We start from the raw sequence: 24,644 nt of genomic DNA on the forward strand, positions 1-24,644 counted from the left end.
CACCACCAATTCCGTGAGAACAATGGTAATCTGCATTTGCGCTCTAACTAGAACCTATCAATGAGTTGGAATTTGCATCCTGACAGAAATAAGCTCTCTTGCTTATCATTGTGGGATCTAAAGTTTCCCACCTTTTCTCTTCAAAGCCTGTGGTGAAGCAAGCTGATGGTTCTGCAACTGATTCAACATATGCTGAATCCTTCTCCTTCAGTGAGCTCCATTTCTGGAACGGTGTCAACTCTGCCTTAGAAAGGTCAATATTTTAAAACAGATTCCAGTCTTCTTCAGAATCCATCACTGATTTTCGCATATCACTTAATGACCTGATTGGCAGTAGTTCTTTTGGACCAATTAATAAGGGATTAACCGTTACTACTGGGCTGTGGATGCACAATCGTCTGCCATTGGAACGGATCAGAACCATCGCAAAGGCAGTCAAACATTCAATTTGTCACCTGAAGGAGTCCACAAAGCACCACTGAGGAGAAACACTCCATACAACAACATTCTACCGATGCCTGGATACATTCTGAAAAAATCGTTGCTGAAGAAAAGTGCACTTGGGTAGCACCTTCCCCGGAAGGTAGGCATGTGTGTTTCCAATGTAGCAGTCAATCACTCATTGAAAATTATCAAAACTGCCCCGCTCACAACAAAGAATGCACCAATTTCAGGAATTGTTGATACTTTGTCATAACATGTTACATGAAGCACTCCTGGACTGTTGGGATTGTTGAGGACTGTTCAGATAAGGACTGTTACTGTGATAAGAACAGTTCTGTGCTCTGTGTGTCAGATTGCTGAGCACAGAGCCGCAGCAAGAACCCTACACAGTGGATGTAATCCAACATGTTCCCCTCAGTTTGTTGGAAGACTCTCTCTGTAACGTAGCATGTTTCATGAATCTATGTTCATTCCAGCTTTCTGCGACTGGCTTAATGTTATTAGCCTGCCTGATCATTCACCCAGGGCCTATATGGACAGAAGGTGCATATCCAAGGTTTTATACCCTCATCTTTGCACTTCAAGAGTCACTTTGCCTCATGTAAGCTGTACATGTCCAGGGATGGCCCTGCTCTAATGAGATGAGCAAGATCCTGAGCCATCAAACATGACCTTTGCCCAGCTGGTCCTACAAGAAGCCTCTTCATCATGTCAGGGCATCTTTCAGTGGCATTCATCAGTGTTCGGGAGCGGAGCAGGCCTGCTCAGACACTAAATGCATGAAATCATGCCATTTCAATCAAACACAGGGTAGTGCTGGTCCCCTCACAGCTTGCAAAGAACTGTCAGAATGATTCCGAACACCAAATAGCACAGCCAAGTGATGCGCAACTGCAAACCCCATGACATGGGCCTGCACCTCAGGTAGACCTATGAAGTCTCCATTCCAACATGATGCCACACTTTGCCCAACTTTACTGAAATGATTCTACTCTAAACACATGCGTACCATCTAGTGCATCTACCCCAATCCTCTGAGGCAGTTCTAGTATCCGTTACCACACATTTCTTTCCTCAAAGTCCTCCATTTCGCAAAGGTTATTAGCTCACTTTCTGCATGACATCTCAAGAGTTCTGTTTGCAAAATAGGACACATTGGTGTACAGTCATCCGGTGGAAGATCAAAGCAGGTGGATTGATGCTACAAGAAGAACATTGTACATTTATGCAGATTAAGGTATAATACGTGGGGTGGGAACTTTCTGCTGAGGGAGTTCTTCAAAAACCCTCTCTTGTTGATTTAAAACATGTGTCTGGCCCTCCCAGCAAAGAACAATTGCATACCCTGGCATACCTCACCGAATATTACTCCAGGTTTCTCCAGCATTTCTCATTAAGACAGAACCCATGAGAGCAATACTGAAGACAGATGTGCGGTGTCGCTGTGGAGCAGACTGCCAATTGGGTTTTGATTTAATAAAACAGGATATTGTCAAGGCCTCCTGTCTTCAAGCCTTTCATCTGGATGAACTTGCCACAATTGCTGTTGATTCTTGTGCGTATGGCCTTGAAGTTGTCCAGGTGCGATAACACTAGTAAGCGGACTATGTGGTTTTCTATGTTTTCCATTCTGCTACTACTCCTAAAACGTAATAGTCAGTCATTGAATGGCATGTTGGCCTTTACCTGGGTAACTTAGCACCTTCTTCACATATTTGGGCATGTCAGTTTAATCTTGGAACTGATCCATATTCATATTAATTTAATTTGCCGGGGCACAACAAAGATTTCATCCCAGCTGGCAGTTCTGGCAGAAAAAAAGCAGGAATGCAACTTCCAGATTCAACGCATTTATGGATCGAAGAATGAACAGGTTGGCTGTGATTCCAGGTTTCTAGTACCAGGATTGAACCTGAAAAGTCGGGAGATATAAAAAAAAAAGCATAGTGGCTTCTGTGCAAGATGCATGTCTCATGAGCAACTGTTCAGTAAGTCATCAATCCGTAGCAGACGTCACCTGAGAAGCTATGAAGAAATTCATCATCCAGGAGCTGTGCCTAAGAAGGGTGGTCAGTCATAAATTCGAAAAAAAACATTTGAAAGACAATAAAGTTCAAACAATAATATCAAAAAAATATATAGTTTTTTTTAATATATTTATTTTGGGGTCCGGGAATAAAAAAAAAATGGGTAAAACAAAAAAAAATTAAAAAAGGGGGTTGGGAGGGAACCCCCCCATTTCGAATAAAAAACGTAATTAAAAAAAATGCGACTTTTTTTCGCTATTTTTTTTTCGATATTTTGACTTTGGACATTTTTGTTTTCGAAATTATCACTATACACCCCCAAGAAGAATTTGCCCTTGGGCCTTTAGCCATATGGGATGGTAAAGGATCAAGGTCAGAGGAATCCAGATTGCTGTGTGAAGTGATAAATTGGCTCTGCCGGTCTCCGTCCAGAAGACTTTGGTAACCTTGGCCCATGAAGCCCCCCAAACAAAGGAGTTATCCCACCCAAACACAGACTCTGTGGCAATGGCTGGTGGCTAGCAGTGGACATAGAACTTTCATTTCTTTCCTTTGTCTCTTCCAGTGGTTACCTGCTCCCAACTGTTGACAAGTGGAGAGGTGGTCTGGGACAAAGGGGGTATTTATTTCATCTGACCGTTTCGGAGCACATGCCACGGTCCGAGGGATATATCATTGAAGAGCAGCCTACCCCCAAATAGATGCTTTCGGACAATGGGGTCAAATTAATTTCCAAGGAAAGGGCTTCATTCCTCTTTGAAGGCATAATATCACATTTGCATTCTGTGTTATGTTACTCAAAGGCGTATAGCTACGTCACATGGGTGAGCAGGTTCTTTTAAACAATCAGGCTGTGGTGGCCACTTGGCAGTTGAGAGGGAAATTGTTGTTCATTGAGTTATTGCCCATTCCACCATAGGAACATCTCAGTTTGCCTCAATGGTTGGCCAACCAGAAAACACTGGGTCATTTCCTGCATGGGCATCTGCATTGTGCCCTGTAACCATTCTCGTAATTCCATTAATCCAGAGTAATATGATCGCCGACAGAGAGAAGATGCAGGATTCAACACCCGTCCTGGGATAGACCTGCATTCTGTCAGTACTGGCGATTGGGCAAAGGTGAAACTGCCAACGAGGTTTTAATCTCAAACTAAACACACCGACACACCCAGAAGGAACAGTCACACATGGCCCACGCCAGGTGGCCCCCATTCCAGCTATATAGTGGTATTGACACAGCCTTGCATAGTATATCCAAGGTCTCATCAATCACTTAGTGAAGGGTATTTACCCAGGATCCAACCAGGCATAGCTCAGGATGAAACCAGCACCAAACCTTCAGAGGCAACTTCATCTCTGGACAAGCAAAGGCAAACCAACATTCAACAAAACACTGTGATGGAAACCCAACAAAACACCCATCAGGAGAGAGACATCCATTCTGACCAAGAACCACAACAAAGTCATCAGGGAAGGCAGTGTAGAGCGCTAGCTCACAACTTGGACTTTAAAGTAAAATGATCTCTTTACCAACAAAAGGAAGATGATGCAATATCCACCCTTCCCATTTCTTGCACGTCGCAGCCCTTCATCTGTACAGACCTATCCCCAAGCCGCAAAACATGCTTTGCAAAGGTGCACATCAGGGGGAAACAGAAAGGGGTAAGTAAGGAGAACAGGAAAAAGAGCAAACAAAAAAAAACACACACACAAAACCAGCCCCTCATCGCTGATTCTCAGCAGGTTCCACTATTAAGTACATTGGAAATAAAATAAAGTTCAACTCCTAAGTGTGTCTGTCTTATCTATGCTGCAAATGGTTAGTAAAGGCCTATTTTTCAAATACCACATTATCCTTATTTCACATGTTTAGGAAATCGATAGGACATTTGGGTGATCACCAATCAAAAACACACTCCATATAAAGGTGAGAAACCGAATATTGGAGTTTAGAAGCACCTCTGTTGTACTCTGTTTCAGTAAAAGATTAGAGTAATTTACAAATCGTCAATTGTTTGAGATTTGAATTACGATCTTTAAAACCTGTTTCGGATTCACAGTTGTGTCCTATGAAAAAATTAACATGGACCAGTGGATGAGGGATGACACTTAGCACTTGGTTTATCCTTTCATATATATTGATAACCAATTTCTTCAAAACAATTTCAGTTTTTACTCTGTATAAATCATTAAAAGTAAATCAATTTACAAACATCAATTTACGTAACAAAATTAGTACAAAAACAAACATTCTCGGCTCACCCACACAAATTACCACCATACTCACTCTCATTCTATCTTCATACACTTCCCACACAACATACAAAGGTGAAAATCTAAATCGGTCACCTCCTTCAGTTCACAATGTGCCACACTATCTGGTTCCCTTTGTCCATTATCGGGTGACACAATCTGTATGTCACTGGTCCCACATATCTGTTGTCTAAGCGTGTTTCGGTTGTCGTAGTTGGACTCCATATGTCGTGTCCATTATAGAATGCAACCTTCGTCAGGACAAAAACAGGAATCTAAATATGTCCTATTTCAAATGGTAGGGTGAGCCACACCACCTATAAAAACAAATAAATTCCATGGTGATCTTCATATATGTCATCCCTCCTACATCATACATTACTTTTAATGTATTATAAATGACTCCTAAGTAGTCACATGGTCTGACTCACCTCCACATAGCATTCTATGGGGGTAATCCAGATGTGTGGATGTATCCAACCTTCACTTCTAGACTTTAACCACAAACTTCTGTTCTCACCTATAAAGTGAAGTACAAACCTTTGTTGTCTACAATCTAATCCATTGTAAAGGGTACAGCTCAATCTCAATTGCAAAATCAGATACTACAGTCCCTAATGAAAGACACGTATATGTACGTAATTTTATTCTGGCAAGAACTGTTGGTAAACTTAGCATGATGTTTCTGATGGCTTCTCGATCTCATATAAAGTTGGAAAACACAAGGGCATTCTTCCCCCTACAATACACATCCTTTCTTTAGAATATGCTCTTAGTTTTTAATCCTCTTCTAATTAATGTGTCTTTTATCATCATTGGGGGGATATATACTTACTCTCGCGATCACTGTTATTTTGGAAATCCAGCAGTCCCTTATATCAACTGAATGTTTCCCCCTTCATTGGTTATTCTCTCACTGTTTGCGCATCAATGAAGGGACTCGATGTTCAATGCTTCACGTCCTAGGGGACAATAATTATCATTATAACTTAGTCTGCCAATTAGGCTACACCATACTTTTTGCATAGATTTCTCACATGGGCACATAATATTTTATAAATTCATAAATTACTGTGTGTGTCTTCTAATATAAATTGTTGGAACCCGTTATTACGACACGACCTCCAGGGTGTCCTCATTTCTTTTCTCTCCTGCCCAAATAGCGCTCGAAAATCTATACTCTCATTACACGGTTGTCACAATGTTAGAAGAGTGCTGGACACCCTTGCCTCATACTCAAATGTACTAGACCGCCATCCTTGCATGTTCTTTCCTCGCTGTCCGTGGCGGAAAAAACACATGGTCATCGGGCCGTGTTAGCTGCCCTTTGTTTACTTACACGTGGTAACTAACGCCCTTATATAAAATCTAAATATACATTTCCTCGTTTCCATGCTCTGTTGACCATCATTAATTTCCTCACAAACAATACATCATGCAGTTATTATGATTTTTCTAAATGGGAAATTCTTTTCGCTAAACTGAACGGCTTTCTGTTGCCTCACTCACCTGGGTAATGACTCCACAGTAGTAAACTCCTCTTCTCTGTGTCGCAGGCGATTAGGACAAATGCCTGCATCATATCAGCATTTATTTACAGCTTGTGCATGGAAATAGACAGAGGACTCTGGGGTATCCCGCCCCTCGGCACTTTTTCATTGTGATTATATTATCATAATATTCTCAAAAAGGCGCTTACACCAGTACAACTACAGAGTTCAAACGTGCTCCTTATTGGAACCAGCGCCATTCATATATTCATCAATGTGGAATTTTTTCATTGTGATTATACCATCATAATATTCTCAAAAAGGCTGCTTTCTCCAGTACAACTACAGAGTTCAAACGTACTCCTTATTGGAACCAGCGCCATTCATATTTTCACGGAAAAATTAAGTCCCCGCCTCATTTTATCTAGGGTATAGATCCATCTTTATTCTACCCTGTGTATGGTGGAAGCAACATCTCCCCCACCTACTCAGTGGTCTGATTTGTTGTTAGACCTATGAGTAGGTCAATGTCTTTATGGCCATGTAGGGTGAAGTGATCCACCAGGGGCTTATCTGCTACCTTGTTCCTTATACAGGATCTATGTTCTCCTATTCTCCGTTTGACTTCTCTTGTTGTCTTTCCAACATACATTAACTCACATGGACAGATGATGATGATATATATTACGTTCTTCGTCCTGCAGTTTGTGTGAGTTCTTAGCTTCCACCTCACTTGTTCGTAATTAAATTCCAGTCTTGTTTCTGTGAGAGGACATGCAACACAGTTGGCACACCTGTGGTGGCCTACTATCGGGGGCATCCTCCACTGATTTAGAACTGTCTGATCTCTATTTGTATCTGGATATGTATGGACCAGCCTTTGTTTTAAATTCTGACTCTGTTTAAAAGCAAGCAGGGGTCTTTTATACAGACTACCCGGCTGTTTAATCAGGTCCCAGTTCTGATTTATGATCTTCTTAATATCATTGCTGACTGGATTGATGGTAGTCACACAGACCAATCGTTCTTCTTTTGTCTTTACCGGGGCTTTAAACATACATCCCGGCTAGTATTTGCTGCCCTTTTTAAGTTGTCCTTTATCAGTTTCCTGGGAAAACCCCTTTCACTTAGTCTTTCTTTTAACTGTGCTGCATGTTTTACAAACTATTGTTTGTCTGTACAAATCCTACGAATCCGTAGGAACTGTCCATACGGAAGATTTTGGCATGAACCCACCGGATCGAAACTCGTGAAATGTAATACTGTGTTTTTATCAGGGGGCTTTCTAAATAATGTGGTTGTTAACTCCCCTGCAGACTTTCTGATTATCAGATCAGGAAAGCTCACCTCTGTTCTATTCCATGGTAAATTTTATATTTGCATTGCACAAATTAAGCCATTCATGAAACGACACCAAAGAGGCACTTGAGCCCCTCCAAATCACGAAAACATCATCTATACACCTGTACCAAGCTATAAGACATTGATGTAGGCCCAGTTGTTGTTTGAGTAAACTGTTGCTTCCCAATATGAATCTCTCTTGTCATGAATAAATTTGCCACGTCTGCGGCAAACGTAGGCCCCATACTGACTCCTCTCTTCTGTTTGTATAGTTGATGTCCAAACAGAAATAAGTTCTCAGTCATGGCCAATCGGCACATTCAAGGATAAACCAGGTGGGGGGGACAATGTGGCGTTCTTTTGTCTAAGAAATCACCCAACACTTCCAAACATTGCATTTGTGGTATTGAAGTGTACGACGACTCCACATCCATTGTGACTAAAATGTCTTCCACTCTAACTTACATGTTCTGTGTAATTTTAATCATGTCGGAGGAGTCTTTTACGTAAGATGGCATTTTCCCTACAAATGATTTCAAGAAGAATTCTATATATACGAACAATGGCTCGAGGAGGGAATCGATAGCCAAAACGATTGGTCTTCCCGGTGGATTGTCAATGTTTTTATGAATTTTCTGTAAAATGTACAAAGCCGCTCTCTTTGGATGGACTTTATTCATAAAACAGCCTTCATCTTGACAAATCCATGACTCATTCTCTGCATGTGCTGTTAAACTTTTAATTTCTTCCTGTAATTTCACTGTCGGGTCATAGTCTGATTTGCTATATGATTCCTCATCTCACAACAGGCGCAGGCATTCCTTCTCATAGTCAGTAGTTTGCATGATAACGATTCCCCCTCCCTTGTCCGCAGGTTTGATGGTAATCCCCTGCGTTTCACAGAGTTTCTTGAGGCTCCCTCTTTATATTTTAATCAGATTATCTTGAGCATAATTCTTTTTGTCAATTGCCCCGAGTACCTCTCTGGTGACCCTGTTCTCAAAGGCCTCTATTTCAGGTGGACAAGTATGAGGTGGTGGATTGAATGTGGATTTGACCTTAAGTCCAGTAACATTCAGTACTGATTCCACAGGATCTCCCTCTCCTCCGTTCTCACTATGTTGTTTGGGTAGAAAAACTTCAAAATAGTATTTTAGGCGTATATTCCTAAAAAATCTGTGTAGCTCCAGTTCTGTTGTGAAACAACAGGGACAAACGACAAACCTTTTGACAGTCAATCCCGTTCTGTTGTATTCAAGGTAAGTGTAGATAAATTGACAATAGGTATGTTGTTGTCGTCTTGCACTGGTTCGGATACCATTATCTGGTTCTCATTCCGGGGCCCTGTCATGGACGGCCCCTTTGGTTGCCTCCATAAAAACCCTGTTTCTGTTGTTGTGAGCCTCTCCCCCTTCCGCTCGGGCCTGCTTGATTGTTCAAGGCTGGGGCTGATCCACTAGACGAGCCAGATGTATTGGAGAAAGATACATATCTATTATTCCCTGGGAATTCTGACCTATTATCAGGTCAGTAAAGAACCATTCTCTTAAATAGGGGTACGTTTTCTCTTCTTTATAATGTGCCACATCTTTCTGCATTTTGAATTTTTTTTCGATCGAGATTCAGCTGTTTAAACTTTTTTATCTCTTGTTTGAGATCCTCCAATAGTTTTTTTGCATCCTTAATAGTTTTGTTCTCCAAAACAATTTCTCCAGATCTGCCAAACCCCCCCCCCCCTGTTTTTTTGTATGTTCCAAAGCTCTCTAATATCAGGATGATCCAGTCCCGAGAACATTTATTGCCAAACTCACTGAAATTGTTCTGGAATTTGGGTTTGTCAAATATTCTCTTGACATTTTTGACCTGGCGTCCCTCAGGAATAATGCCCGCCTCGAGATAATCGAGCATGAATTTACCCTGAAGGTCTGGTCAATTTTTTCATTTTTAGGGTAATTTTATCCAAATCATCTAGGCCGCCACTCGTGGTCGCCATTGTTACAGCATTAGTAAATAGTGCTGGAGTTTCAAGGAGCTTTTTATAGTGCTCCTCTGAGAAAGAAAAAATATTCACTTTCTCCATTTCTTCTGTGTTTTAATCAAACTGTCTCAACAATGCCCTTACAGCCGCGGGTTGTACTCACAAAATCAAACAAAAAGGGGTGCCTGATTATAAACCCTGGTCCTTCAGGCTATACATCATATATAAGAGCAACAATATGGACCAGTGGATGAGGGATGACCCTTAGCACTTGGTTTATCATTTCATATATATTGATAACCAATTTTGTCAAAACAATTTCAGTTTTTATTCTGTATAAATCATTAAAATGAAATCAATTTACAAACATCAATTTACGTAACAGAATTAGTAAAAACATTTTCGGCTCACACACACAAATTACCACCAAAAGATCCACCTCATTATTGATTCATGTGTATAAATGAGTGCACAAAAAGCAGACTGACTGCTGACAATTCAGCACAAATGTTTCCGGAGAGATCCTTTTCAGGGCGTTAATCATCTTGTGTGCATTTGTAAGCGGTAGAACCATGTGACAGTGAGGTATTCAGAGGTAATCAGAAACTGCATTGTTGCATAGTATATTAATCAGAAACAGTTCATCCGTTCAGGGGATGTACGAATCACGGCTGGTTGTTCATTTGAAAAAAAACATCTCATTCTTCAATTTATTTTATTTTCTATAGTAATGTGACAAATTAGATTCAGCTTTTCAGGAAAACCAAACCACAACGCAACTTTAAAGATAAAACAGGGACAGTTAGAGATATGCCTCCTTTGCCTTTTGTGATAACGTGAGCCGGTTGAACACTATGCTCTTAAGAGGGGTGTGAAGATGAACCAGTAGTGATCCAAACAAGACTGTATGACAGTTCAAAATAAAGGGAATGTCCAATCAAGGTTCTATAAAGAGAAACGTTAATTAAAGACACCATCTGCACGTAGAATGAATAGAGAATACTGTACAAAAACACACCTCAAAGGGAAGAACGTAGAAGATGCGACAGACTGAAGAAGAATCACTCGGAGTGAAGTTCCGGTGGTGGTAGGTTAAGTACTAACCACGAAAAAGGATATCTTGGTAGAAAACAGGAGCAATCATGACATAACCAGTCTCTAGAGCCCAAGTGGATCGAGGGGGTAGTTCAGGGTCAAAAGTATCTTGGTTAATTTCTTGGTGGGCTGACACAGACCCAGTGTCGACCGTGGATGCAAGCTGATCAGGCTTATTTCGAGCATGTAGGATCACAGAGGCACAGGCAGCAAACTGGTGTCGAACAGGGCTGACTGCGCGTGCTCTGAGTTTTAGAATGGCGGCTCTTCAAAGATGCAGGTCAGGCGGTTGCAGTAATTCTTCGCAGTTGGCCAGGCCAAGTTGGACTTTAGCCGCTGGCATGGGGGCGATGACTGACGTGTCGGCGGGCAACGGTCATTGAAGTGGTGATCATGGGTGTGTTGAGGTGCATTCAATGAGGCAGCAGTTAAAGGGCCACCTGGGCTGAGCCATGGTTGTAACTCCCTGTTAGAGTTGGCATGTGACTCTCCAGTGATTCGGGTTTGGGTATTAACAGCATTGAACAATCGCTTTGGGCCTACCAGGTGATGAGCTTTGACTGGGACGTGATGCAGTGTTGAGCTGATCGAAGGTGCAAGCAATGTTCAATGTGGTGGAGGAGCACAGTAACCAGTACTGGCGACTTCACTCTTGTTCCAGCTGTGGTTAAGATGGAGCAACCGTTTTGTTGCGGTGAACAGGGAACTTCATCTGGTCTGGTCCTGCGGTTGCTCTGAGGCCCTTTCAGGGTGACTCAAGAATATGATGGTCTGTTCAGGGTCTGCTTTCTAAACTCTGGAGATCCTGGTCCAGAGTGGTAGGTCCTGATCCACAGCAGAGGATACTTCTGATGTGCCATGGGAGTGGTAGGGGGGAGATATTCCTTCTGTATTGGATGGTTCCTTCTTCACCTCAGGATGAGGGCTTTGGAGAGTGCAACTCTCCCAAAGAAAGTCCAAGGAGATCTTCAGAACAAATCTGCTGCCTTAAAGGATCCGAGATGAACTGAGCAAATCTGCTGAAGGGGTGGAAGACCCCTTCTTTTAATGCAAAAGTTCTCCGGTGATTAGACTAAAGCTGGCCTGCCTTAGTGGTTCAATCTCTGCTCTGGAACCAAGTGGGCTTTTCCCTGTTATCGTCACACCCAAAGTGCTTTGCTCCAGAGGAAGTGCAGGGGATAGTAAAAAGAGAGAGGGACAGCTAGAACCACGATGGTGGAAACCTTCTCCCATTGGCCAGAGCCCTGCTGCCCATCATAATACCACCCCCTTCCCTTTTTACTGAAAAACAAAGGCCTTTAGAGATGCATCAACCTAGTGTGAGGCTACCCCTTTTGAATGCGTGTGCTCTCTTGATGCCCGGGCCCAAGGCAGCTGTTGACTGTGTGGCTACCTCAGCCGGAGGGTATTACCTGCCCTTCCAAAGAGATTAAAGAGGAGACCCCGGCCCTCCAGGTTGTCAGCGTGCCATTTAACGGGCTACACCCGGTTCACCAGAATACACATCACCTTCCATAGTGTAACTTGCTCCCAGGTGCTCACAGATGTGCGATATCAATTGGAACATGGTGGTTGTGATCATAAGTAGCACCATGTACTATGCCAACAATTAGGCATAGCTTTTATTAAGAGTTTACCCTGCCCCCATCATGGGAAACCTATGATCATTGTTGTTTTGCGTACAGGGGTGGCATATCTTAAATGCTGCATCTGTGCCGCAGGGACTTGGCTGTCTCTGTGGCTGTCCAGTGGGCATCTCGTGACCTTTGAATCTTCTCTGGGACATGAGTAGAGCGGGTGCTGTGGATCAGACCACTGATGAATTAGGGAACGAGTGAAATATGCTTTTCATGGAGTCAATGGGAAAGGGGAATCCGATTGGCAGATTACCCTTTTTTTTGGATGAAATTACCCTCATCATTCTATTTGTTAATAACACAAAAAAGTCAGGGCTTTGCACCCTTGTCAGATGGCAATTACTCACAATTATGCATTTATTGTTTGGTGTGATTGGAAAACATCCTGATTTCTTAGCAGGACTCTGCCCATGGCCTTAGGCTGGTTAGAACCTTTCAGGTGAAACCAACACTCATATTGAAGTATCAAGCTTTGTCTCAAGCAGGTCCACTTTGTCACCCAACTGAAATAAGTGGGAAAGTTCAGCAGTGCTTGGATAGGTGCTATTGTGCCTCAATGTCCCTTAGGCCTGCTTCAATTACACAAGAATGTCTCACTTTCCACCTGACAGAACAAACAGTCACGTGTGCCTCAAAACCTGTAGGTGGGGCTCACTACTGATGCTCAATCTATCTGTTGGCTAACTACTTCTCCATTCCAGCAGGTTAGTTCCTCCTCTCACTCCTCTGTGATTGTCGTTGGCTCACTGATGGTCAATGGCACTGTACCTCCATGTAATTCTCAACTATCTATACATTTGTACTCTTCCTCCACTACTCCAGCTCTTCTATCTGTCCTTAATGTTCTTTTCTCCCAACCACGATACACTCTTTTTCCTTAAACTCTTCTGCTGATCGTTGCTGATGAGAAACCCACCTTAGGTTTCCCATGCACCCCCTTCACTCCAATCCTCCCCTCTCCTGCAGATTCAGCTCTTTATGCACCCCCACCTCCTACTGCTCCCCCAACACTTTCCACACCGCAATAGCATGTTCTCTTGTCCGTCCATGTACCGCCAACTCCTTCTGTTTCCTTAGCTCTTTCCACACTTCCTCTCGTCTCCTATGCTCGTCCTCCATCTCATGCACTTTTAGCTATTCCCACGCTTCCAGCTCTCTTTCCCTTCTTAACCTTTTGCACCTTCAGCTCTATACACAACTTCTCCTAATCTACCTTCATCTATCTCTACAACTCCTTCTTTGTGAATCTTCAGCTCCCTCCACCTTGTCACTCAAGTACTGTAAAAACCCACACTCACCACCATTTTCCCTGGGATTTTACAGCACTCAAAACCTACCTTTGGGCTAGGATATGTCTGCAAATTGCATCCTTTGTTTGTATTGGTTATATGCTTGGGATTGGTTGTGTGATGACGACTTGGGTGTTTCTAATCGTTTCCACTCTATGCACCCCCCAACCAAGCCTTTTAAAGGCTGGTGCAGCATTTTGGTCTTTTCGTTTACATACATACGTGGTGGAGCACACTCATTGATCAGTGAGGGATTGGCATCAGGGCCAACAACTGCTCCATGGTCTGCTCACAGGTGGCAACAGCTGCAGGGACACAATTTATCCGCAATTCTAAGCTGCTTTTCTTGACTTCTTCATTCTTACCCTTCAATGTCCACCGGTCTATATAGCTCTTCGGGCTGCAGCAGCTGGTGATACACCTAGTGAATAAATGAAAAGGGGCAGTGGCTGGTTCAGAATTTCTGTGGCAGGCCCCTGCCACAGGACCCTGGTGTTGTGGGTGTCAAGAGCATCCTCCGCATTCCACCTCGCGCTCCACATCACTTAGCAGTTGATGGGGTCCAGCCCCCTGAATCACCCAACACACACCATCGGGTCCAGGTAGGGATTTTGTCACAGTATTTTGGGACATCTAGTAAAGGAATATTATTGTATGGCCAATGTTAGCCGCTAGATAATATCTTGCCATGCTCCTGCCACTCAAACCTTCAATTCAGATAGTGTGATGATTTACTATATGTTGTCACTTCTCCCCGAGGGTGAGACCCATCCTATGAGGCCAGGCAGGCGATAGTTCCCCTGGGGGTGATATAATGTGGGAGAATCTCATGGGGATGGACTCCCGCTCTAGGGATGAGCACGACCATCTAGGGTACAGACCTTGTAACATCACACTCCAACCTCTCTTTCCTCATATAACCTCTTAGAGAGTAAACCTATGCATTGTTATCAGGTACAGCACTACAGGGAACCTGAAAGTATTAGGATGAGGAATAGTGTAGGAGATATGAAGATCACTTGCCACACAACTACTGGTACAAGGTGTCCACGTGCCCATATCAAGATCAAAACAACAAAAGAGAGGAAGAAGGTATACAATGAGGCTACAATGTAAAAGAACCAAAGAGGGACAAAGATACCTGTCAACTCCAGCTGATACAGGTAGCAGTGGTGGAAACGTTCAGGCACGCGAGTTTCAAAGCTGCCTGGGGGCCCAGAGAAGGAGAAGCACTGAGGACATTGCAGCCTCTCTTCTCGGGCGCCGCAGGAGCGGTACCAAACACCAGAAGGAACCTGAACTGCATAACGAATTTCTGCGCTGATGTGAGAGACATGAAGAGAAACCCAACAAAGCTTAGCTGCAGAGAGAGAGCCTTTTCTGCCATCGCAGATGCAGAGAGAAGGCCCAAGAAGCCAAGCCACACAGAGGGAAGCTGCACTGTTGTCGTAGATGTGGAGAGAAGCCCAAAGCAGCAGAGAGAGGAACCCTTGTCCCTGGAAGCCCCAGCGACATACCGACATCCCTGTCAAGGTAAAAGGAGGTACGGGAGACTGAGAGTGGACATGGGGTTAGGAGGGAGGCAGGCATTAAAGACTCTGCCTTGGCCTAACAGTTGGAACACCCTGATTGGCTTGCATGTGCGTCAGACCTACCTGAAAGCGCCTCTTTATTGTGTCAGTGCATGGGGGAATTCCACTGACCATCAGAGAAGGGTCAAGGACCCCTATCCAATAAGAATAAGAGAAACCACAGTGAATAACCCTAAGGAAGAGAATATGATTCATCTTTCTCTTGGCAGGGCAGGATAATGAACCAAGTAGGCTGAGTCCAAGAAGAGAAAGCTGGGTTGAGGAACCAAGTTCAGAGAGAGACACACACGTCACTTTCTTCGTGGCAGTACATCAACAGCCCAAGACAGGGAGTCATTCCCCCTGATTAACATTGTTTGAACTTTGCTGTGTTAAGAGTACACTAACCAGGATAAGGAAGTCATGCTCCTGGGCAACAAACAGGTGAGTCTTATTTACTTTAGTTATAAGTTTGAGGGACAGAATTAGGGATTTTGGCACAGGACGGTGGAGATCTAAGTTAAACTGACATTCTGACATCCTGTTTAGTCTTTACATGAGGCTGGGTAACCATCATAGAAATGGGGACAGATAGGATATGGCATTTATAATGTGGCTGTACACAGGTGTTTCTAGGTGCCACAAGACAAGGGAGGGAGGACATAGGAAGGACAAGACAAACGATCCTACTAGGCCTTGTGTCATTCAGATTGTGCTAAAGCAACAACAAGTGCAAGGGGAAGGAAAGTGGGAAGTGCCAACAAGGCAGGATGGTTCTGAGTAAGTTCAGCCAGGGCAGCGCGGCTCTGGGTTAGTGGAAGGAGGCAGGGGGGCTGTAGGGGTTACAGCCTTTAAGTGTGCGCTAGGCAAGGAGGCAGTGCAAAGGAAGACTGGTCATGGAGGAGCCTGGTACCCATTGAGACTCTGAGGGATCCAAGCAACGAGTCTGCGCAGCAGACGGTAAGGTAGGTAGCAAGGGAGCGAGAGAGTGAAGACAGAGAAGAAAGGAGGATCTTGAGCTGCTTTTGGATCTTCAGGCTTTTCGGTTTCTTTTCCTGAAGAATAAAAGTTTTTACCAAATACCATGCCACTTTTGTGTCAGTCTCCTCCTTCTGCACTCTTACCATAGCTTTCTGAGAATGGTCAAATTGCCATCACACAGTTTTAAAATGAATACTCAAAATCTATGTTTCCTTTCATAGTTCAGTAGTTTTTGAGAAATGGGTCAACATTTTGTAAAGTTTTTTAACTTTTCTAAGTGCTATAACTTCCTAGAAAGGTCAGTTGTACATGGGATTTAGGCAACCGTATAAAATGTCCCCTTCTATGTTGAAATATATAGGCCGATCATGATTATTTACATGTCTTTATTTCCATTTCTTGTGAAAGTTCAAGGCTGCTCATGAGAAACCGTTATGAAACTGAAAAAGTGCAATGATTTGTGGTACATGCTTAAAAACCTTCAGTGTGAGGAATGGGTTTACAGGAAGATACTTGCCATTTTACACATTCTCCGACAATTAAAAGCAGCCTAGGTTACACAGTCATTCCCCTCACCTCAATGTCTTTTTCCAAAATTGTATTACCTTTGTGTTTGGCTTTGCATGACTGTTTACCCACCTATGCACTACCCATTGCCATGCTAATCACGGTGGCCATTCCCACCCAGCAACACCCCCAACCACCAACATAAGTACATCTTCCCGAGATCATTTTGAGCTAGGTCTTTCAAACAGCATCATCAAACTTCCAGTGTTAGTTCTAAGCAGTCTGCTGAGAGTGAATGACTTATTTGCAGCTGGTGCAATAACAATCTGTTAACCAACTGTGCCTTCCACATCTGGATTTATATTGCTCCTTTGCACTGAATTCCTATTAAAAACAAGCATTGCTAAAGCTAACAGTTTTAGCTTGTGGAGAGAGTTTAAAGAGGCATTTGTTAAGCATTGCTATCATATGCTTAGCTAATCACACCCTGTTCCAGCTGTCACCATTGTACGACCAGTTAGCACTGTTATGGAACTGGCTGGTACATTTGCTATACTATGCTTGCACAAAAAGTCGATTCTTGTCTTTGCGAATGCCAGATTCCATAGTGGTGTCAAGAAATGGGGGAAGAAAAAATGTGTTATTGTAAAAAAATAAAAAGTATTTTAACAATTAAAATTGTCCATGCAGATTTACCAGGTTTATGCTAGGTTAGAATAAATAAGCGACATGTGTAAAGGTAGGAAAGGAACACGGGATGTGCTGCTTTGTGAATCGATATCCTTGCTGTTCCTGCATTTGAAGGTGTCCGTCATCTGCATTGCCTGTCCATATTCTGTCATCCGGCCGGATGCACTTTATATAAGCAATACTTCAGGGACCAGTTCACGAGATTCCCGCTGAACTCACTACCAACGAGCGAGACACGCAGCCGAGGAAAGGGCAACACAGGTGTAACGACCTGTAGACTGTGCAAGAAAGAGGGTTCGTATGAAACCCTGACACACCTCGTATTACTCCGCCCAGAAATGAGTAGAACTAGATTGTATTCACTGAATTTACCATGAAGCACCGATCTCGCACGATGGAAGAGTGGTGGATGGAACTGTTGGGAGGAAACCATACACCATTGACTGTGGCATTGGTAAAAGTACTTTTAATACTATTTGCGGACATAAAGGAAGCGAAGTCAAATATGAAATGGTCAACTCGAAAATACAGAAATGTAACGGAGACTGTTTGTTTTAAGCTTTTTCAAAATATTTGCAAAAGGTTATCTGTATTGTGTACCCGTATAAACCCAATTAAAAAAAATTGCAATTTGGAGGCAAGTATGTGTCCCTTCTTCAGACCTATTAAGAGTCACTTCTGCATAAAGGCAGGTCACGCAAATGCAGCTCACTGTGCACTCTCGCAGGGCGAGCACCTGCGCATGGATCCGCTGTGTGCACCGCCTGTGGCTGCCACACAGGCGAGCTGTGCTTCCTTAGGAGTGCAAATGCATTAGTGCTTGCAAAGCAGCATGTGGCTACATGGAGAAGCCATGATCAGAGTCATGGTCCCCTGAACCTACAGATGACACTAAGCCACTAGACTTCACCCTCTACAAACTACTCAGTGAGTATCTGACGGTTCGTAGTGCCTAGGTCCTCTCCGGGGTACCTCTGGCCTGGGTTCCCTCTGCCACTAAAACGGACGATAGCACGAGAGCAACGCGCTGGTCTTCGAAGCAAGACCACTCAGAGAATGCTGGAGCCGCGCGTAGAAACCAAACTCGGGTACGGTATTAGGCGCCTTATAAAAAAAAACAATTCATTTAAATTAAAAGGGAAGATAGAAGAAATGGATGAATACCAATCCATTCTCGTTCCACAAATAAAACTAGCAGCCCAGAGGAAAATAATAATTATATTATTATATCCATTCTTTTTGTTTAAATGACACCGTTACAATTTAATAAGAATAAGTACATCATTCAATACATTCAAAATGATACAACATTATGAAACATTATTAACTGAATCTAAAATGCATCTAGAGGACAGCAATGACATGGAAACCACAATAATAGCGGTGAGAAGACTTAACTCTGACTACTCACTCACTAAATCTTTATGGGAGGAGAAAAAGTGACATATTTCCAATCCCCCTTTAGGGGTTTGGGGGTGCAACAAGCATGCCTCATGCAAAGAAGTCTTTGCCCATTCCTTTAAAAAGAAAACGTACCACTATTATAGTACACTGATAAGGTTATGAACCTGTTCCCTGGCTGCTATTGACAAGTACATTCCATTAAAATCAATTAAATATGTAACACTTCCTGTGTTAGTGGGCACAGTTTGAGAGACTACAGACTTTTTAATCTTTTGGGGGGGAAATAAATTGATCAAATGCAGTAACCAAAGTGGAAATGGATTTTGATAAATGTGGGGCACACTACGGTTCAGAAGACAGCTCAATGTATTAATCGCTTGTTGCCGAGATCTTTGTTCATATGCCAGATCACATTATTAAGTTGAGGCTCACCACCAAATGGTACAGTGATCCAGTACATCTCGTGTCACTGTATAGAACTAGGCTGTCTCCTGTGAAAGTGTTTGCCCTCTCGCATTCTGGTAAAATTGCTTAGGCCATTGTCTGCTCTTTCCTTTTATGTAGGCTACTTGAGTCGAAGGGGTCCGTGCCGACTCAATGTCGCAGGCCTGTGGCTAGCTTATTTACAGGTCTGCTTATTTTTCACAAAAAACAAGGGTTGCTGATTTTTACAGTTTCAAATGCACATCATGAATACAAATCCCAGTGTATTTGGAGTTTCAAAATGCAATGCAATGGAAACAATGGGATGTTATTGTTTAGGCTTGCACCAGTTAGTCGTCTGGTACTTGGCTTGCATACTTCCACTGATGATGGAGAAAATTAAGCTAAAATCATTCAGATTCAGCATAACATGCTTCTTTAAAGGTTTTGTTTAAATGTTTGATTCTTATGTGATATGTACTATCTAAGTGCGGTCTACAAAACATGGTATTTGTTCAGTTCATGAAAGTCAAACATTCACAAAACAGTCCTTGTCCCTCCCGGGAGGATACCTCAGCGGCAACGTGCTCGCCTTGGAAGCAAGACGACACAAAGCAACACAGGTTCGGTCCCCAGGTCCGCGCTTAGAAACCTCTGGGTATTTAAGCGTGTTATAAATACACAACTAAGACAAACAACTACGCAACTAAAAACAAAGAATTCCTGTAACAGCGCCTCGATGCCCTCGGGCTGTGTGAACGCTTTAAAAATGCAAATAAATAAAATAAAATAAGTGCACCTTGTTGTATGAGAAAAACATGGAAAACAAGTTAGGTGAAATGCAGAAAGTGCATTCTGGACACAAGTCCCCACGTCGCCACTTTCTCTCTTAACTAAAGGCTGTGATCATGGACAACGCAGTTACCCCTGGGGAACTCATTTATCTTGTCCCAATTGCCAGTTCCTAAATATTTTCAAATTGTCACTCCATAGGAATTATTTAGTTTTCAATGTACTCTTGCACACATTCATTTGTTTCTTTGCTCACTTACAGCAATACCACTTAAAATCCATGCCCCTCTTCTAGTTTCAGTCCCAATATGTGCTATGGTATGAGTACCTTTGCCGTTGCTTCCAATCGGTCTCCGGTATCCACGCTGGAGCATTTCATATTCGATGAGGCAGCTAATCCGAGTTCTGGGCTAAGTGTTCCTTCTTCATATAGCTACTGATGTGTGCCCTACTACAGCACATGTATCTTCCTCGTGTTGAAATGTGCAACATTACCCTAGTGTACTGCTGGTGTCGCACTTGCAATCCCTCTCATGTCTTGCACCGATTTCAGGAAGGACGAAGAGGGCAAGGGGATTTCAAAAGACTACCCTTTCTTATTGCATGAGCAGATATTCTGGATTCATTTCATTGGTTAGAGGGGGGGCCACAAAGGGCCCTTAGGGTGGCCTTGCTTCCCAACTGGTTAAAAAGGTGCTCATTATTGGCAATTAGCACCTGACCCAAATACCTTGGAACCACATGCAATTGTCTGTAACGTGCATGTTTACGTTTGGTTGCAAATACTTTTACTCATTTGCGATTAACCTTTACAGGTCTTTGTTATAAAGGGATTGAGTACCAAACACAGAGGCTACACAGTGTTCTCTCAGATGTAATTTTGCACACGCCTTGATGGTTTCTAAAAATGAAACCACTTCAATTGTTTAAGTTCTTATTACCAAGACATGATATTAAGAACGCATCACTAATGGGCTATTTTTAGTCTAAGGACACACTACACATCACAAGGTAAAACTCAGCACCTGAAAAATCGCCATGTTTTTAAAATAGTAGTAGGAGCGCTGTAGTTCAAAATTATATTTATGTTTTTGAATCAAAACAATATATATCCCAACATCTGAGTACATATACTTAAATGGCCGGATACTTGTATGTTAACATACATTGACATTAGAATTTGAACAAAAGTAATACACTCATACAGCTGAGTAATAACACAAATGACCAATGATTAACATATTAGAGCACGTGCTAATGTTTCGCACATCCAAGCTTTGTCCAGTTAATGTTTATATTAATCCCTAAATCACCTCAAACGCAATATTTAATATTTCAGCCTTTCCCTTGCCCCCACGCCGCTACTTACCTTGCAGCGGCACACTTCGTTGTGTGATCGGGAACCGGCGCTGCAGGGTCCTTCACTTTATTATTTTATTTATTTGTTTACTTTTTACAAGACCGGCTGCGGGGGACACACCCGCCAACCCCAGTCACAGTATCGTTATCAAGGGTGCCAGGGACACCTCTGCAGCCCTTGCCCCCGAATGGGGGATTTAGTCAAACTTTTCGGGCGTTCTGAATTTTCGAACAGCCGAAATTCGCCAAATCTCCCATTTGGGATTTTAAACACTTTTTTTTAACGTTTCCTAATATAAGTACTGACCACTTATAGATCAGATTAGGATAGCGCAGTGTCCCTCCATCAAACACTGTAATTGTTATGGACTTGTTCAAAATAGTACTTCCATCGGCCATCTGTAGGACTTGCCCAGGTTCTAGTAAAGCACTGACTGTCCAAATAGTAGTTGTTACGTAATGTTATGTGGGAATTATATTGCACACCTCTTTCATACACAACCTCGTAGAGCTGATATATAAGGGTTGCACAGGCTATTTTACTCTACAACAGGAACTTTTTGGCCGAGCAATTGATTGTAAAATTATTAAAATAGAAGCATCCACCTGCCACAGCACCAAACTACTGACTTCGAGGTTCTTGTCATGTAAATTCTTTAGCCCTAATGTTTTTGAACTAGAGCACTCTATTGTAATGTTTTTAGCAAATAGAAAAATGGAATAACAACTACAATCTGTTAGCTATTCAAACATTTTAATGTACAGGAAAGTCTATGCGCTTATGTAACCTTGCATCTTTATTAGTGAAACTGATTTTTTACACCCCGACGTCTGTGGTTCATTAACTGTTGAAATTGTTAAACAGAAAAATAACTTGACAAAATGCATATTTTCAGAGTCAGGCAAATTATTCACGCATCGTTAACTCCCATTCATATCGCGTAGATTGATCAAAAATGTAAACACAATTATATGATATTTGAACACAGACAGGATAAGAAACTATTCTGCCATAAATAACGTACTATTTCATTTTGCTATGCCTTTGGTCATATTCACTGCTGTAGCTTATTTTTACAACTTTGGCTTGTTTTCACTGGCTCATTTGTCTCAAGGTTAGGTCCCCCCAAGTGCCCCCTTGCATGTATAGGACCCTATCCCCCTCTCTCTCCTAGCGTGCCCCTCACACCTCCAAATTCTCCCTGATTCCCTGCTTTGCAGAGCATACCAGCCTCACAAACAGCTTGGGTGGAACTTCTCGTTGGTTAATAGTATGTAAGGTATCTGTGACAACCACGTAGTTTCAGGGCCACAACACTCATGAACCCCTTGTCGGGTGCATTAATTCCTTCTTGGAAGAGAACTAGTTATGGTCAAGGGAACTGAAGCGCGTTTTGCACCCTCAAGAGGTCTAGAAACTCCCACCCCTGAGGTGGTCTAACCACTCCCACATGGCTGGATATTTCATTTCGCAACAATCACAAAGGAAAGACTCATCTGCAGCAAGCTGTTTCCTATCAGTAAGATTCTGGCTTTCAAACCAAGGGTTGGGTGGTATTTTGCCAGATGCTTCCTAAGACGCATGCCTTCCTGAATTCCCCATCCATTGACTCTTGCCCACCAAACCCGTATCCCGTGGTCCCATCCACAACTCAATTTTTGCCGATTCCCAACCCATTGCAGCCACCCTCTCTGTTCACCATCTTCTTCCCCACCAACCTGTGTGCTCAATGGGCTTGGGGGATCTGCCCCACACCACCGCCACAAGATCCAGTTCACCCTATACCCCCTAACACCACAAATCCAACCCCCATAACCACATGCTCACCGTAGCAGTTTCTTGCCACACCATGCTCCACTTCCTTCCTCGGCACAGTTGACGCTGGACATAAAAAGAGGACAACGTTTTTAGCTGCCAAGTGTTCTCTGAGCAGGGCAGTCAGTGGTCCATGGGTGCAGTGACTGGGGTTTGGCAAATTCACCGAACATAGGTGAATCCATTTTGTCATCACAACATTTGTCATCATTTATTTTTACTAACTGTTCTCTAAATTACAGTTTACATTGATATAATACAATGTTATGTTTAAGGACTTTTATACTGATAAAATTTACCACTGTAGTGGTCCATGTCACCCGTTTGCCACCCACAATTCTATCAACTTTTATTACTCAGGATTTTTAGGTTTAATATGAAGACTGTAAAATATATGAATACAATTATTAATATGATTGTTCTGACTATTAAGTACAAATTCGAAAAAGACGAAAATCTTATAAAACGGTCATATGCCCGCTGTACAAATATTCCAAAAATAATATGCTGCTTTTGTGATAAGTTCTCAAATATAATCATTTCCCTCTTTTTCTTTATATTATGTAGGTGAACACAACCAACAACATTATTCATAATTTGGTCCCTGGTGCACAGTATCAAGTTACGATTTACCTTCGGAAAGGGCCTTTAATTGGTCCTCCATCTGACCCCTTAAAATTTGCAATTGGTGAGCTGTCAATTAAATTACCGGTTTTGTTGAAATTATGTTTGTAAAATGTATGTATGGTTGTTTATTTGGCCTAGTGACATAAACTTCCTATTTTGTATGTCTGCATATTTGTTGTACTTTCGTGATTTACTTTTTCTTTTCCCCAAAATGGCACATCAAGGAAGCAACGACAGGTCTTGGGACTCTTCTACCCCGAGTCCCTAACTATCATACCACTTAATGCTCATCAGCCCTCAATCCTAGTCCTAAAGTGTGTGCACATCCGCATTTGTAAATTTGTTGTTTTCTGTAGGGCTGCAGTTTTTAGCCATCTTTAACTCTTTAAGGACCCTTTTTGGCTTAAAAATGTGTATAACATTACAGGGTTGGTGATAGGGACCCTGGAGTTATGGTTAATTTGGCTTTCCAACAGGAATGGCAGTTTTTGGGCACCTTAAAACGTTGGTGCATTTCGACAAATCCAAACAACACTGAACTGTTTTGCAAAGTTGTGTGCACGTTTGTCAAGGGTGTTGCAAAGTCGAAAATGGGGTGCTAAACTTTTCCAAATCTGGATAGACTTGACTGGCAAAACATCTTAGCTCATGGCTACAGGCCAAACGTCTAGACGAGTTAGAACCAAACTTGCGCGTGAGGCGACGGCCTCGTCCCAAAACTATGTGTTTGCAAATTTTGGTGTTAATCCTTCCAGTCGATTTTTAAAAAATGCCCAAACGGTGGGTTGAAAAAAATGCACCAATCAGAGAACCACCTGGCATCCGCAGACGACATATGCAGAAAGCTGATTGGTCAATTGAGAAATGTGAGGTGCGTCAAAACGTCTGACACAGACACCATGTTGGATTCATAAACTA

The 24,644-nt window shown here is 42.6% G+C and overlaps 1 protein-coding gene across 4 annotated transcripts in view; it reads left to right on the forward strand.

Moving 5' to 3' along the window:
• PTPRO (protein tyrosine phosphatase receptor type O) overlaps window positions 1–24,644 on the forward strand; it is a 1,358,825-nt gene that overhangs the window by 721,050 nt on the left and 613,131 nt on the right. For all 4 annotated transcript variants that reach the window (XM_069628367.1, XM_069628366.1, XM_069628368.1 and 1 more), the window contains exon 8: window positions 23,667–23,787. In XM_069628367.1, coding sequence (XP_069484468.1) covers window positions 23,667–23,787 — 121 coding nt within the window. The remainder of the gene's footprint in view (window positions 1–23,666; window positions 23,788–24,644) is intronic.

Source organism: Ambystoma mexicanum, chromosome 12 (assembly GCF_040938575.1).
Source record: "Ambystoma mexicanum isolate Mex_15411 chromosome 12, UKY_AmexF1_1, whole genome shotgun sequence".
Taxonomy (NCBI): Eukaryota; Metazoa; Chordata; class Amphibia; order Caudata; family Ambystomatidae; genus Ambystoma; species Ambystoma mexicanum.